The sequence below is a fragment of the Eptesicus fuscus genome, chromosome 8, assembly GCF_027574615.1.
Source record: "Eptesicus fuscus isolate TK198812 chromosome 8, DD_ASM_mEF_20220401, whole genome shotgun sequence".
NCBI classification, from domain to species: domain Eukaryota; kingdom Metazoa; phylum Chordata; class Mammalia; order Chiroptera; family Vespertilionidae; genus Eptesicus; species Eptesicus fuscus.
In genome coordinates, this window is record NC_072480.1 from 21,683,233 (window position 1) to 21,700,664 (window position 17,432).

Consider the following 17,432-nt stretch of genomic DNA (forward strand, 5'->3'; position numbering starts at 1 on the left):
GGAGGAAGAGAAGACCGGAAGCTTACTAAAGACAAAGGCACTGAAGAAAATTCGGTGACACCCCTCTCACAGAATCTGTTTTAGGAATCTGGCATTTTTGTGTGGACTCTGTGGAAAATGGTTTTCAGATCATTACACAGCAGGTACAAGTACAATTCAGGAGCACTTCCACAGTAGCTCCATCTTGCTGGAGTAACTGAGTCTGAGGCACGACGTGAAAATGACATGTTGGGGTTTCTGTCTTCCCAGAGTATAGAAGACGGCGTCAGCTGCATTAAGGCAGTTTACTAGACTAGGTCAGGTCTTGAAAGGACTGTATATTCCAAAGGAAAATCTTCCCCATATGGCCCGACCACCAGCACAGTCTGAAATCCTATTTAATGAAATACTGCCTGTAGGTGCCTTTGCACCCGGCGGGTCAGCCGTGTGCTGCACTGAGCCCAGGGCTCACCTGCCTGCCCCGTGGCTGGTTCTCCGGGGCCTGTGTGAGGTGCCCAGAACCGCAGCCAAGGATGGGTTTCTGGTTCACGAGACTCCTGTTGTGTCCGCCCTCAGGTGGGAAGCCCCCAGCAGAAACCCAAGCGTCTACGCCTGGTGGTGGACGTGTCTGGCAGCATGTACCGCTTTAACGGGGTGGATGGCCGGCTGGAGCGCTCCATGGAGGCCGTGTGTATGGTAATGGAAGCCTTCGAGAACTATGAAGAGAAGTTCAAGGTAATGGCATGAACTAGGATGGTGGAGGCAGCACTGACCACGTCTGCCCGAGAGGCAGCCCCGACTTAGGGCATGATGATGGATAGGTAGACGCAGGCTCCACCCAGAGGGACAGAAATCTTCATCTTCTCATCAATTCACCTATTAGCATAGAGAACAGGAGCCTCTGGTTTTATCTGCTGTAATAATAAAAACATGATAATGCCAGAATTTGAAGGAGCACTTACTACAGAAGAAAGCACTGAACTTTACAAGTTGTGTGATGTAGCCATAATGTTAGGGGAGAGGAGAACAGCAGGCACTTAGAAGAACCACAAGACTCTTCCCCACATTTCTCAGAGCCGCCTTCCTCATTCCAGTTTCCCCACCCCACCCCCATTCTTGCCCATCACCAACCAGGCAGCCTCCGAGGTTTGTTCCCAGCACTGCTTTGCCTCGCCCACTTCCGTTACACAGTAACTGGTGTCTCCCCAGCTGACAACGAAGGTGGTAACCCTGGGAGACGTGCAGCCTCCATTCAGATGTTCCCATCCTGCTGTTGCTCGGTGTGCTCTGCATCCTCCTGCAGAGTCTGAGCGCTGAGAAGGGGTCCCTGGAGCCGGGTTACTGCCTGAGATGCGCCCATCGATCCTCTCTTACTTTGCAAGCCACAGAGAGCACTCACACTCCGGCCCTTTCCAGAGCAAGTAACTGTGAATCGGAAGTTCAGGTGAAAGAAATGGTTCATGTGTGAAGGGTACACAGTCTCTCCATAGACATGCTAGATTGTATTCTGGATCAGGTATGTCCCTCAGATATCAGTGAGCTTAGATCATTATTTGGCTTGACATCCCACCCAGACTTCAGGATTGCTGGGTGTTGGTGGATACAGCAAGAATGCCGAAACCCATTGCCTCATTCACTGTAGGCCAATTTGTGAGGCTCGGAGTCTCCCAGGCTCCGGGTATGATGCCCTACAAGAGAGATTCCCTTTGGAATTAAATGGTAGGGAAAGGAATGCTCTGTGTTGCCAGGCTCTGTAGAGCACAGGATACAAATACAAACAGAACATGGACTTTCACTGGGGAGTATAGCTTTGTTTCCCTTAAAGAAGTGGGATGTATTTTCCCTGTGACTAGTGAAAACTAGGGAACTATTGAAGATTCCCTCTTGGTTTTCATTGCCAGGAAGCTCAGAGCTAAAATCAAAGACCAGCCGTGACCCTTTGTTATGTCTTACGGCTTGCAGACCGGTGCTCAGCTTTTCCTTCCTTTTAGTTATACCTCCCTCCCTTTAGAGATACCTTTTCCTTGATTTTGATATTTTTATCTTTTATGGATTTATAGAAAATGTTTATTTTTAAAAAATATGTTTTTACTGATTTCAGAGAGAGGAAGGGAGAGGAAAAGTGGTACTTGGGCGAGTGTCTGGAGGGAAGGGGTAGGGGCAGGATAGGGAAGGCATGCCCAAGTCCTGTCCTGCAGATGCCTCATCGTGCCCATGGACTTCAGAACCGGGGTCGCCTCGCAGGTTTACTGGCGTTTCCTCCTTCCTCAGACAGGAAACAGACCCAGAGCGTTATGGGCTTTTCCCAGTCGGAGGCTAACTGGAGGCAGGGGGGATGGAGCCCGGGACTCTTCCGATTCTTTTCCCTTTTTTTGTTTTTTTGTTTTGTTTTGTTTTTGAACTGTCCTCTTTACTTCTCAACTTTTGAAAAATTTTAAACCTACAAAGAAGTTGAAAGAAGAGTAACATTAACACCCATGTGCCCTCACTTAGATTCACCAATTGTCACTATTTCCCCTTTGCTCTGTGTTTCCCTCTAAATATATACACTCAGCCCCACCCCCTGAATCATTTGAAAGAAAATTATACACACCACAGTGCTTTACCTCTAAATACTTTATTCTGCTTCTCCTGAGACTAAGGGCATTCTCTAATGCAGCCTCAGTACAATGATCACATCTAAGAAACTATCAATAGTTTCATAGCATCTTCTAATATCTAATCTAAAATTCATTTTCCCAACTATCCCAAAAGGGTCTTTTTTACTTGTTCGCCTCCACACACACACACACAACCCAGGACCCAGTCAAAGGCCACACCTTATTTCTGGTTGTAATGTCTCGTTAGCCTCTTTCAACCTGGAACAGCCGTCACCAAGGCCACTCAGTTTTTCATGAAGGTCTCTGTCTCGAGAGTCTAGACCACTTGTCTGTAGAATGTCCTTCATTCTGGATCTGACCGGCTCTTTTCTAATAGCGCCATTTACCTCGTCCCAGTGTCCCCAGTATCACCAGAATCCTATCAGGCTTTCCCCCCATGCCAGACACACTGGGGACTTTGCTTAATATTCCCGCCACCCCTGCCAACATACCTAAGACTTTGAGTGGCCACAGGCCACCCAGTCTCTGCTGGGGCCGTCTAGGCCTCCTTTGTAGAGGGTGCAAAGGGGGTGGATTTGGGGCATCTTCTCGGAGACATTTGATGCATGAACATCAGTGGCAGCATAGCATTCTCCTCTGCGTCACGTGATCATATCCAACTCATTTCATTCCTCTGTGCTTTCATTTTCTCTTGTGAAAGAAGCATAAGAACTAGGAATAACTCATGAAGGCATGGAATTTACGGATCAATATAAAGTGATGCATGAGCAAAAGACAGTTTTAGGAGCTCCTGGTGAAAATGTATATTCCATAACCCAGGATGGCACTGCATGTGGTGTCTCGGAATTCAGAAGTGTGCTCTGAGACCCCATCCAGCACCATACAGTTGTTCATCACGTTCCTGCAGTTGTCCCTCTGCCGTGAAGGGGTCTAGTCTGAATTTGCTTTGAAACCGTCAGAAGCCACAGTCCTGGCCAGTGATCTGGACTCTCCCCTGGAACCTCTCTCTTGGCCTCTGCTGTGTGTTTTGTTTGGCTTGAGCTCAGCTCCTGAGCGCTGGGTCATTACGGTCCAAGAGGCTCATTAGAGTCAGCCCATGTTTTATTCTACCTCAGTACGACCCAGGCCAAGCCACAGGGACCCTGGAGCAGGAGTGACTGAGCAGGAAAGGGAATTCAGTGGCGGGACACATTTCAGAGCCATTGGGGGTTTAAAAGTTCCTCGTAATTGTTCTACCAATGGAATTCAGTTCTCTGAAATAGCATTTACATTAGGTCACTTAAGACAGGAGAAATATCATTTGCTAATAATTAGCATAAACTCCTCTAGTCTTACAATCAGCAGTTTATAAACACGAGAGTAAGAAGTAGAATGGTAATGGTTTGTGAGCCATTTTATTTCCATCAGGAAGCATTTCTTTCCTTTATCTTTATCCCAGTGTGGACTTGTGATTTCTCCAAGGGAATATTTCCCCTGGGAATGTTTCACCATAACGTTAAGTTAGACCTCCTCTTCGAAAGCTCTTAGTGCCTTAATTTTTTTCTTCAAAGTACTCAATAACACCAAAAGTTAGCTGACTGATTCTGCACAAAACACTCAAATAGTGACACCAGAAAGCAGATTTATTTAGTTATTGCCAACTTGGATTTTTAGGGGGAAAAGTACTCAAAGTTATTGTTTCTGTGGAGACATATAAACCATATTCTAAGGCCATGGTTTCCTAGCAGTGTAACAAAGATCCCTAGAAGGGTGGTGGGCAAGGGTGAGTGGCAGCTTCTATTTCTTCCCTCACCCTCCCCAGTTCAACCCAAACAATTCCACTCATATTGATAGTACCCAGTTTCACAATCTGGGCTTTTGGGCAATATTTCATGTGGAGAAGGAGTTCCACTGCTTAAGAAAATTTTTTTAAGGTAGAAAACCACTATTTTAGGGCCAATACTGGATTGTGATTTCTTTTTGGAAACAGGTTTATCAGTTCTCAGTTTGGTTTAGATTATTCAAACCCTGAACAGGAAAAAACAAGGCACAGGTGTTCCTATGACTAAGTGAAGCAGGCTTTTTCATCCATTTCTTGGGTGTACCATTGAATTTTCATAGAACCTTGGGGATAGGAATGACCTTGGAAATTATTTTTAAACTCTTCGTTTTACAGATGAGAAAATCAAGACCAGAGAGGTTAAATGCTTTGCCCAAGGAAACACAGCAGGAATTCTGACTCCCACACCAGGGCTCTTTCTTAGTTGATGTTTTATCCCTGTTTATTCCCGCCCAATATGTGTTTTTACAAAGCTGTAAGTCAGGAGCTGTACCATTTGCATAAAGTATCTTCTCCCCTTAACACTTCATCATCCCAAGGAGGTATAATAGGCATACTTTTCTCAAAGTTATCTTGATTAGAAAGATGGGGTTAACTTACAGAAGGATATGGAAAGATATGACTCACAAACCAACACCTGCTGGGAAAATTATTTTGATCAAAAACAGTTCAGTGTCTTTTCCCCATCCGTCGGAAATGTTTCACACATTTAGAAGTAGAAACCAATGATCCTATCAGGCTCTGGATTTGAATAAATTCTTATTGCCACGTGAAGATAGGACCAAAGAAGGGTGTACAGACTTCTCTGAGTCCAAAGCTCAACAAGAATTCGGAATTGACTCAATTGTTGATGTAGTGAAGCATTGGCCAAGCCAACTGTTGGCGGCGGTGGGAATGGCATCAGGTGTTAGACCGGTGGGGTGAGACTGGAGTTCAGCAGCCTTGGTACTTGAGTTCTGACTAGGAAAGAATTCAAAGCCAAGACTCAGACTGTAAGAGAACATTGATTTGGAAAATCACGGAGGAAGAAGTAATTTGTAGAAGAAATGGCCTTAGAAACAAATTATAGAGGCCAAGGAAGGGCCCTTGGAGCTTAGGAGTGAGGAAGGTGAAGGTGATGAGCCCGGGGGGAAGAAGAGGGGGTAGAAGGAGGAAAAGGCTCCAGCATGCTCCCAGAAGGGAGAGCGGGCTGGGTCCTCCTCCTAAGGGTTTTAAGGGTGGAGATTTTAGGGGAGATCCCAGGGGAAGATCTCAATAGAATATTCAGCAACTTTCCAGGTGTGTCCTTTCAGGGTCGGGGTCTCCACTGATGGAGTGGTCGGGGCCAGGGCAGGGGGTCATTATTCAATGCAGCCGGTCCTGAGGTCTGCCTTGGCGCTGCTTGTCTGGTGGTGCTGCCTTTCTGGGCCTGAAGCTGAAACACAACTGAGGCCCAGATGTTATCTCTAGGGAGGAAAGGTCAGGGGTTTAAACCGCATGGCCAGCAATATGTTAGGGGAGGAAAGGTCACCCTGGGGAGGAAGTCCTGCCCTACATTTGTCCATTGCTAGGCGCCCAGAGCCTTCCACCCTGGTGACCTTCAGTACCTGGCCCATCACCCTTGCTCTGCTCATGTCTGTCTAACTGCCCACCACACAACCATTCAAAAAGCTTAAGTAGAGATAGGGCAGGGGAGGAGTTGGGGAATGGTTATTTCTTGATAACAAAAACATTGGATTTAAAGTCAAAGCACCTGGGTTTCGCTTCCACCTCTGACAATACTACATCTCTGACCTGAAGCAAGTCTGTTAATCTCTCTGAGCATCAGTTTCTTCATTTATGAAATAAGGTTAATAACGCCTACCTCAAAGGTTGTGGAGAGAATCAACATGAGATGAGATATGTAGAAGCACTTTGTAAACTAGTAAGAACTCTACAAATGTTGACATTATATTCATTAAATGCATGGCCCTATCTTTTCATGGACCCTGTGAGATTAGGTAAAACCACCAAACAGAGATTATCCCTACTGTCAGAGAGGTGAAGTGATTTACAAACGTCTAATGTTAGAGGTCATCTAAATCAGCATTATTTACAAGGTAGAAATAAGATTTGGAAAGGTTAAGTGACTTGCCCTAGGTCAAAAAGCTTGTTAATGTCAGAGCTAAGCCTAGGATCCTTGACCTGCAGAACACTAATCTTTTACATTAACTTCTCTGATATGAGGAAGGTGAGCTAGCTAACACTGCAGACTACTGGCTCACTAACACTGCGGTGTTCTGTTGCCCACCATCAGTAGTGCCATCGTGGAAGGGTGTGTTTGGATTTCTAAAAGGAGGTTAGAATTTCACACTATACACAGTCAGTCTCCAGAAATAGCTTCGGACGATGGTCTCATACCTACTTATAATGTGGATGCGTAACAAAGCATAGCCTCTCCTAAAGTTAGCAAATGATTATCTTTCTCGAGATTTAAACACAAATCTCATTCATAAAACCTAGGCCCGGGTGAGCCCAAGTGGCCCTGGGTCTGGGAGAGGCCAAGCGTCCCTGGGTCCGGGTGCGACCATGTGTCCCTGGATCCGGATGAGGCCTCGTGCACCTAGCCCGGGTGAGGCCACGTGCCCCTGGGTCTGGGAGAGGCTAAGCGTCCCTGGGTCCGGGTGAGACCATGCGTCCCTGGATCCGGATGAGGCCTCGTGCACCTAGGCCCGGGTGAGCCCAAGTGGCCCTGGGTCTGGGAGAGGCCAAGCGTCCCTGGGTCCGGGAGAGACCATGTGTCCCTGGAACCTGGTGAGGCCTTGTGCAACTAAGCCCGGGTGAGGCCACGTGCCCCTGGGTCTGGGAGAGGCCAAGCGTCCCTGGTACGGGTGAAGCCAGATCCTGGGTCCGGGAGAGGCCGTGCGCCCCTGGATCCATCCGGGTGAGGCTGGGTCCCAGGCCCGGGTGATCTACAGCTCTTTTTTCTAAGCGGAGCTTACTTTGCAGTCTAAGTATTATAAATCATCCTTCATATTTGATGATAAATCTTTGTGTCCTAAATCTAAAAACATGAAACTCAGCATGTTTTTATTTGTAATACTTTTTCTAAATAAATGAGATTTTCAAAAGAAAGTAGAGCAAAAGGGCATTTAAACAAGTTTTGAAAGCAAAAAAGTATTCAAATTATTCTTCTCTAATTGAGGTTTGTCTTTACTACTGTGGTTTATTATTTATGTTGGGTGCTAAATGTAAGGCCCCACAAGGATTTTAGGGATGCTATAAAAAATGCAGAAATCATGATCATAAAAATTTTGAGCTACTAAAAAAAAGTTAAAATCTAAACGTTGGGTGCTTCGATAATGACAGTGAGGTGTTGCTCAGTGACTCCTGTGACTGACGCCTGCGTGAGACCCTGTCCAGTCTGATTTGACAGTTGTCACAGCAGGAACCAGAGCAGGTGGATGGCAGGATCGGGAGTTAGAGAATGGAAATGAATGAGTGTATATACTTTTCCTTCAGCCCAGTTTTGAGGATTGGCCAATTCCTGCCTGTAACCGTGTTGGGATCCTGGGACAGCAGATACTAGATAATTATGACATAGAAAGTCTTGTTTTAATGGAAGCTCAGCATGATCTACAGAAACACCAAGGAGTGCTCCACATTTGATGTTCTTTGGATTCCTCTCAAGCATTTTACTTCCTTTGGGCACAGAATAATCCCCAAGCCCATATGAAAATGAGAACCAGGGTCTGTAAGTCATTTTATAAGCCCCATCCTATCCCTTAGGTGTGTCTTCCCAGCGCTGGAATGCTAATGAGGCACAGACAAAGGCAGGTCCTTCTGCAAATAGCACTTTCCCGACCACAAATAACAAAAGGAAGGGGCGGGGGCGGGGGGAAGGGAGAGGAAAGGAAGGGGTAAGAGAGGGAGATCCTCAACCCATTTATCTTTAACTCATTTACCTGAAAAAGTATGATAGATAGATAGATAGATAGATAGATAGATCAGTCAAATGATAGATGGATAGTTACTGAAATGCTTCTGAAGTATTTAATCAGCTGGGGTCTGGTTTTGATAAAGAGCATCCAACAACTCATTTGACTGCTCTTTGTTTGACCATTAACTAGCAGCTGCAGTGACCAGTTATGACAACCCTGAGAGCAGACCACCTGGTCAAATGTTTATTTATACAATCTCATCCATGGTCATCTGATTAGTAAGACTTTAACCTTCAGGTAAAAGGGAGGAAAAGGTCTAATATATTTATAGCCCTCTTACCTCAGCCAAATAAGAGGAACTTACTTCTGTTTCAAGGAGCTGACTTATCCCCTCATGTAGGACCCTGTTTAACAGATTGTTTCACCAGCCCTGCACGGAAAGCAGCCTGCGGCACCTTCTCAGGAGGACTTGGCCTAAAACCCCCTCTGCTGTGACCATTGTCCAGTCAGACATTTCAGGGTCTGGAGCATGCTTCCCTGGAGGAATCGTGCCAGAAACTCTCCACATCCTAGCTCTGAGCATGTGGGAGATCCTAGGCGGACATATACTGAAGCCAGTAATCTACCCTTATCCAGAACAGTACAGATTTTAAGTTTCAAATTTTACTTGTTACCTTTTCACTACATAGATAGCAAATCATACTAATGAGTATAGTATAGCTTTTTTATATATGGAATTTATTGCATCCTTAGAAAGTATTTATTGTCAAGCTTTTAAAATATAGTGTGTCCAAAAATATATACATACACTTTGAATAATTATAAGGAATGTTTATTAAAAATACATTTCATTGCCCAGCCAGTGTACTCAGTGGTTGAGCATCAACCTATGAACCAGGAGGTCACAGTTCAATTCCTGGTCAGGGCACATGCCTGGGTTGCGGGCTTGATCCCCAGTAGGGGGCGTGCAAGAGGCAGCTGATTGATTATTCTCATCATTGATGTTTCTATCTCCCTCTCCCTTCCTCTCTGAAATCAATAAAAATGTATTTTTAAAAATACATTTCCTTTGCAAAATTGAGCTATCAGCTGCTAAGGTGTGTATACATTTGGGTGGGACACCCTGTATATTGGTAAATTTCCCTCACAATTACTTTGTATTAAAAAAATATTTTTTAAAACCAGGCAAGGAATAACCTCCCAGCCCCCTGTCCAAGGCTCCACTCGGGGCCTCCTCTGACCATGCCCCTCCGGTGAGGTGAAGAGTCTGTGCAGCCAAGGGGACATGTCCACTGAGAGCTAATTTCTAAATCAGGCTCACGGTTCCTGGAATCCCGGCTATTCTGCTTCCAGGTTCTGTGTGGACCTCTTCCATCTCTCCTCAGGTCCATCTTCCTCAGGCGCACTGGCCAATGGCGTGAGTGAGCACCAGGTCCGATGGATGGCCAAGGGACCACTGTATAGAGGGCTGTGATGGGTTGTGGATAGGAGGCCTGGGTGTCCACACCTGTGCAGGGGAGGTGCCTCGTGGTGTGGGACAGAGTCAACTGTAGAAAGAAAAGGTGATGGGCTGCAAGCCAGGGCCTTGCACTGCCCATACCATCATGTTCTTTTTTTTTTTTTTTAATATATTTTATTGATTTTTTACAGAGAGGAAGAGAGAGGGATAGAAAGTTAGAAACATCTATGAGAGAGAAACATTGATCAGCTGCTTCTTGCACACCCCCTACTGGGGATGTGCCCGCAACTAAGGTACATGCCCTTGACCGAAATCGAACCTGGGACCCTTGAGTCCGCAGGCCGACGCTCTATCCACTGAGCCAAACCGGTTTCGGCTACCATCATGTTCTTTCAGAGAACTTCAAGGAGTCCAAATATTGACCCTAGCTTTCCAGGCCATAATATATAAATTATTGCAGCTCAAATATTTAGGCATCCTATGTGGGCCTTCATTGTCCTTTCCAATTGTGCATTCATCTTGTCCATTTCTATTCTCTCTGCCTCCCTTTTACTCTCAGAAAAAGGAGTATATTTCCTCCTTCTCCAAATGACCCTCTGACTATGAACCTGACCTCCTCCCACTGCCTCCCCTCTGGGCCTGTGAAACGCGAACACCTCTCCCCGAACAGCCCTCCACGTGCTGCTCTAATTCTCTTTTTACACCACAACCTTTTATTGAAATTGTCCCCCAAAAGTCACCATTGATTCTGGTGCCCAGAGGTCATTAGTCATCATTCTCCTTGATGGCATGGTTAGTGTAACTCAGCACCGTTGCACAACCACTTCCTGAAACATTGCACTCCCGTGTCCCGGGCTATGGCCTGCTCTGGCCCTGCTCCCTCCACTCTCACTCAGCTCTGAGTCTTTCTTCCACTCCACCAGGGAGGATGCTCCCCAGGTTTTGGGGGAGGGGCCCACTGCTCTTTTCTTTCTGTGTAGACACCCTTGGCAGTCATGTGTCTCCCTCCTGAGGATGACAGCCACATCTCTGACTGCATTAAATAGATTTCCTCTCTGATGCCTCCCCGAATGCTTGATTTCGGCATGTCTGAAATGGAATTCATCTTCCCCAATAACCTAATGGCTTTCTGACTTCCTATTTATACATAAAAATTATTTCAACAGGAATTTTTTCTACTTTTCATTTTAAACACATGGTTTCAATTATATTATGGGTTGTTTTTTGTCAGCTAGCTTGGGCTAACCACCATTTTTTACATGGTTGCTGGGGTGGGGGAAGGGGGGAATATATTCCAACTTATAAACAGTTTATTTATAAAAAGAATGTAGCCCGCATGGGAAAAGGAATCTCCCTATTGCCCTAACTTGATTGCAGACATTTTTAAAGCATTATCCAGGTACACTCATGGATACTGAAATTCAAAGGTGAATAAGATATGGGCTTACCTTCCAAGAACTCACCAGTTAAAAAGAAAGACATGTAAAGAAATAGTTGCATTCCCCCACAACACCTACAGAAGTGTGTTACACATAGTAGGAGTTCCAAAGACAGCTGTTGACCAATGCAGTTGGTGAACAGAGTAGTGATTCTTATGTATTTTGTGCCACAGTACTCCAAGTACTCCCTGGAATCTTTGCCGCAGACCCACACTCAGAATTTTCTTTGCAGATGCCCCAATTGCCCAGATACCCTGAGTTCTAGTCATATAACATCACAAAAATTCATAGTGGGAAGGGAGGAGGGAATTTGAGGCACACTCAGCAGTCGGAGAGAACCCTTTGCCCAGTTTAGTCTGCCTCAGGCCCCACTTCTTTCCAGATTCTGTGAAAGGCAGCACCTCACTCTCAGCTCTAGTCTCTTCTCATCAGACAGGACTTTCTCCTGCACATTGTGAGTTAGAGAATTTTAAAGGTATTTTCTAAATTGAAAAATAAATGTTATACACTGTCAAATGGAAAAGTGGGTTATAAAATCACATGGGCAATGTTACCCATTTTGGTTAAAAATTATGTCGATGTAAATGTGTGTATGTGTGAATGTGCAAGCCTAGGAACTTATACAACAAAACAGTAACAGAAGTTATCTTTAAGTATTGAGATTACGGGTAATGTTTACTTCCTTTTTTTTCTTTTCTATCATTTGTACAATGAATATGTTTCAATTTGTGTTCAGAAAAAAAGAGCATGTGTATTAGTTTGCTATTGCTGCGTAACAAATTACCACAAACAACAGTTTAATGCAAGATTCATTTATTAACTACCAGTTGGTTAGAAGTCCAGCAGGTTGATCTGTCTTCTCTGCTTGGGGTCTCATTAGGCTGAAATCAGGAAGCCAGGCAGGCTTGGCTCTTACCTGGAGGCTCTGGGGAAGAATCTGCTTCCAAGACCATTTAGGTTGTTGGCAAAATTTGGTTCCCTGTGGTTGTAGGACTACGGTCCCTGTCTTGCTGGCTCTCAGCCAGGGTTGCTCCTAGATGCCACTCTTGGGGCCTTGCTCCATGGTCCCTGCCATTTCAGCCACAGATAACTCCCACATGTCAAGTCACCCTCTGCTTCAGATCTATCTTTCTGTTCCACAACCAGCAGAAAAAAAATCACTGCTTTTTAAAGGGCTCATAATATTAGATTAGGCCCAGCTAGGTCATCTCCCTTTTGATCAACTCAAAATCAACTGATTAGTAACCTTAATTAAATCTGCAAAATCCCTTTTGCCTCATAAGGTAACATGAGTGATATTCACAGGCCCTGCACCCACTAAGTGAATAGTGTATACAGGCTGTCTAACAGGGGGCAGGAGTCTAAGGGCCACCTCAGAATTCTGCCTACCACCGTGTGTGTGTGTGTGTGTGTGTGTGTGTGTGTGTGTGTGTGTGTGTGTGTGTTTTAACTCTCCCTTAAAGTAAAGAATGGAATTCTTAGTAGCATCTTAGTAGCATCTTCTGCCTCCTGTTGGAGAGCAGAGATCACACAGGAGGATGGACCAGAGTGGAGGAGCCTGGGCTGTGTTGCCTTGGTTGGTAAACACATATCGGCTCTCTCTGGGCAATAACGGATGGGAGAGTGGGGCTTATAGGTCCAATGGCAGTTCCGTCGTGGACAGAGGCTTCTCACTCTCCGACTCTCTTGCCTGCAGTATGACATCGCTGGACACTCTGGAGACGGCTACAACATTGATCTGGTTCCAATGAACAAAATCCCCAAGGACAATAAGCAGAGACTAGAAATTCTGAAGGTAAATACATTGTTACCGCTATGCTGTGAAAGCTCCCAGCAGATTAGGCAAAGTATCTTCTGGTCACTGCAGAAATTCCCTGAAGAAGCAGCAGATTCAGGGAGGACTTTCTGTCTCACAAATATTCAAACTAAGAAACTACTCGCACCTGAAATCCTTTTCTCCACCACATTAAATGTAAACGTCGTTCCCAACGTACTTTTCAGGTGCTCGGGATTGTGTCAGCATTCTCCAACCAGGGTCACCTCCTATCGCCTATGCATTTCTTCCCAGCCCCGATATTTCAGTAGAAGGAGAAAAATGACCTCTTGTAATATACTCTGGAACCCTAATTTTATGTATTTCTTAGTATTTAATGATAAATTTAGTTTTACATACTTAGATCTACCATAGAAACATACGCCATGATTTTAATGTAAATTCCCTCTATTGCTATTGATGTAAGTACATTGTTTCATATTATAACTTTGTTTAGAAGAAACTCTACCCATTCCTTATTTTTCTCCTGTGTTACCTTCATCCTCCAGTGTGATACCAAGTTTTATATTTTCTCACTTTATTTTTTTTTTTTATTTTATTAAATTTTATTGGGGTGACATTGGTCAAAATGAACATATAAGTTTCATGTGTGGATTTCTACGTTACAAAATCTGTATATAGCACCATGTGCCCACCACCAAAGTCAAGTCTTCTCCTGTCACCTCATATTAGGACCCCCTTTTCCCCCCATCCCCCCATTTTCTCACTTTAAATGGCTAAATTTTAAAAACTAAATGTCAACTGGGATCGTTTTGGAACATTTCCTATTTCTAACAAAAATCTGAACCACATACAAATATCACTGGGCGCTGTTGTCACTCCACGGGGCCAGTTAAAGAGAACTCACTCGAGACTTCTTATTCACGTGTAATAACTGATATTTGTGAATATTTATGGTCAGAAGGAAAATCAGGTCTGTTAAAAAGGCGTTTCTCATCAGTGGCTTTTGTGCAACATCTCCTATCCCCAGACGATGCATGCCCATGCTCAGTTCTGCATGAGTGGGGACCACACTTTGGAGGGGACAAAGCATGCCATCCAGGAAATTGTCAGAGAAGAAGCTGACGAGTACTTCGTCATCGTCCTGAGCGATGCGAACCTATCCCGATACGGGATACATCCGGCCAAGTTTGCCCAAATCCTGACAAGCAACCCTCAAGTTAATGCTTTTGCCATCTTTATTGGATCTTTAGGTGATCAAGCAGCCAGGTAAGTGCTGCCTCCGGATGGAGACATACGTGGGGCAGGCACAGACATATGTGGGGCAGGCACAGACATACGTGGGGCAGGCACAGAGATAGTTGAGTCCCTGACGCACGGCATTTCCTGGGCTTAGCACCTTGAGGGGCAGTGGGACTGGAGGAAAACAGACACCAGAGTGGCCCCTGAAGGAGCTGATGGTCTGTCTAGTTGAGAGGATATGACGTTCTAGCTTATGTTTGGATGAGCAACAGTAATTTTAAATTAATTATTTTTCAGCTTATATTTAAACTTACTGACAATGAAATAAATAGCATATTGATTTGTCTAGTAAATTTAACAGTATCTTACACATTTTGTACTGTACATCTAAGTCCCAAGCTCAGTTCTAATCAGTTCATGTTCAAAACTTACTCAAAGTAGCAAACACCTACTATTTTCATAGCATGAGATTATGTGTGTCTATATAATGTACTAGTATATAGACATATACAAACATATATATAGCATATAATTTGTGTGAATATATAACATACATTTACATAGACATACACACACACACACACATATGAAATACATAGAGATGCATGTGTCTCCCTTGCTGGGGAGAGGAGGCAGGGGAAACACTTGGAGACAATGTGAGGCAGTGTTTAGAGGAAGATGCTGCACTGAATATACTGAATGTTCAGGAGAGGAACTGATGGTCAGACAATAAGCACCATTGTGGATAATCTGAAGGCAGAGATCTGGAAACACTTTCAATGACTTAAACACACTAACATTTCTGTTTTTGAATTACAAACAGAAAGAGCTCTTTTTTTATCTGCTTAAAATACTTTAGGAAGTAGAAAACACAAGTGAAAATATACCTCCTCCCCCACCAAAATATAATTCCTGCCTAAAACTCATGCTATCCCACCATTTACCTGCCGTACTCTGGTTTAGAGTCCTGTGTGGACTAGGAAATGTTTTAGTGTCCAAAGTGCTGGCATTTTTTCTCTTTTCTGTTCCCTTCTCCACGCTGCAGGATTGCACAGTTCCGTTGAGAATAGACTTAATATCACGTAACTACAGTCACTTTATGACTTCGCATTTTTCTCAGTTTTGGGTGTTAGCCTTTTCTAGAACTTCCATGTCCTTGAACACAAACCATGTCTTTTTTACTCAGATTTTCTTCACGACCAGCCCAGTGTTAAGCAGACGGCAAACTCAGCAAATGCTGCTTGAGCTGAAATAGCTATTTTGTCTTTCTAGTGAACAGATCCTGTTTGAATACTTAAGAAAGTACAATAATACCCTTGTGGTTTCCTAGGGAAATGGTCCAACATCTACTGGCAAAAGATATGTTGCAGAATTAGCTGGTCTACCGGGCATGCCAAATGTATGATACTACACAGGATGGTTGACTTTTATTAAATGTCATTTGAAAACCAAACTTTGCTGGCACGGTGAAAGGAGGCTTTCTTTTGGATAGAATTGTGTCTTGCACTTTTATTGCCTTCAAAAATAGCCCTTTGTTCCAAATGATAAATTGGCATTTAAAAAATTTATCATAAGCCTATATAACCTCAGTGCCATCAAAGCAGCAATTGCATAAGTCAGATTGCATTTCACATTGTGTGTGAGGGGCAAAAAGAGAAGGGGGTAGGATACCACTCGAGGTTTAGCTGGGCAGCATTTTTCGAGGCCTGTTTTCTAGCAGGAAAAGCACTTAGAAATACAGTGAGGCCAACACAGTCACTGGACCCAGGTGAGCTAATCTCACTTTGGTTCCAGGGCTCTGTCAAGGGAATATTCACTGATTTTCTCACTGAAAAGAACTTTCCTTCAGTTCACTTTTTTTTTTTTTTTTTTTTTTTTTAGTTTACAGCTTGTGGGGGCAGGAGGTGGAAGGGGCACCCCAATTTGCAATGGTAATTTCCTCTCCCTTTCCACCCTGGCAGGCTTCAGAGAACTTTGCCCGCTGGCCGGTCTTTCATTGCCATGGATACCAAGGACATCCCTCAGATTTTACAGCAGATCTTCACCTCCACCATGTTGTCCAGTGTTTAAGAAGTGCCCTTTGTCGCCCTGGGATTTGCAATAAGATGGGAATAAAGAGTACTCTGAAGAAAAGAAGGCACAGCGAAGAGAACCCATGCAATGACTGGATCATTCTGACATCCCTGGCTCTTCCTACACTTGCCCAGTAACCAGAATTCAGAAATGTATCCAGAGGGAGGCTTGTGCATGGAAATCTACAACCATTGACGGGCTTACAAATAATTAGAGAAAGCAAGTTGAGCTGCATTTTATAAAAGGTGAGGGTGAAAGGAAGGTGGTGTGAGGACTATGGTGCTTAGTCCATTTCCAAAAACCTGAGGGATGGAGAATACCTAGCTTTGCCTTAACACATCATCATGTCACCTAAGATAACAAAAGTGACCCCATTGCGAAGCCCTGATGCCACATTCTGACATTGAGATACGAATCTGTACAAACCCACCCCACTGGTTCCTGCCCCAAAATTAATTTTCTTTTCTCCCCACTTTGTGTTGCCCAACAATGATGTGATAGTATTAAACCCACTGAAAAAGTCCTTCTAACAGCAGCATTTTATAAAAGGTTGGATTTTCTCAGTAATTCCATTTTCTTGGCCAAAACCAAAAGGAATCAAAAGATCCTTGGATTGCTTCCTTTCCCACGTGACTTTTAAAAGGTTCTTGAAATAATAAAGAGCAAATGCCCTATTCTCTGGGGGGCCTGGAGTGGAAGGATAAGGATGTCTGGCATTGAGTTCCTGTTTCTTCTTGTTCTTCTACTGCTTCTCAGAAGTTTCACACTACTCCCTCTTGGTTTCCAAAATGCAGTGCTCAACATAACAAATGCTTATGTTTTTACTTAAAGCAAAGTAAAAACAAGGCAGTATGTTTGAGCTGAATGATAACTGGAAATTTCTTTAGCTATTAAAAAAAAATACCCTGTTCAAGCTTCATCCTTTTTCTTTCAAAGTGTACCTTACTCCCACCCTGTCTTGGGCTGACCCTTATTTATCAATAGGCTCAATGTCACTTAGTTTAAAATCAAATGCTTCAGCAGAACTCAGTATCTCTCCAACCATATAATGAAAAGTTCCTCTTCACCGCTGATGGTAAAGTCAGAAACACTGGGGCACCAGTGTGTGTGCCTTCTTTCAAGTTGGAAAAACTAGCCTTGCTAATAAT

The 17,432-nt window shown here is 44.1% G+C and overlaps 1 protein-coding gene and 1 long non-coding RNA gene across 2 annotated transcripts in view; one reads left to right on the forward strand and one right to left on the reverse strand.

The window, feature by feature from the left end:
• The window catches only part of VWA8 (von Willebrand factor A domain containing 8), a 402,578-nt gene extending 385,381 nt beyond the window's left edge, over positions 1-17,197 (forward strand). Inside the window, exons 42-45 of the mRNA XM_054719826.1 lie at positions 556-714; positions 12,892-12,990; positions 14,000-14,238; positions 16,173-17,197. Coding sequence (XP_054575801.1) covers positions 556-714; positions 12,892-12,990; positions 14,000-14,238; positions 16,173-16,281 — 606 coding nt within the window. The 3' untranslated portion in view covers positions 16,282-17,197. The remainder of the gene's footprint in view (positions 1-555; positions 715-12,891; positions 12,991-13,999; positions 14,239-16,172) is intronic.
• LOC129149943 (uncharacterized) overlaps positions 1-17,432 on the reverse strand; it is a 39,228-nt gene that overhangs the window by 20,840 nt on the left and 956 nt on the right. The gene's annotated exons all lie outside the window — the stretch shown is intronic.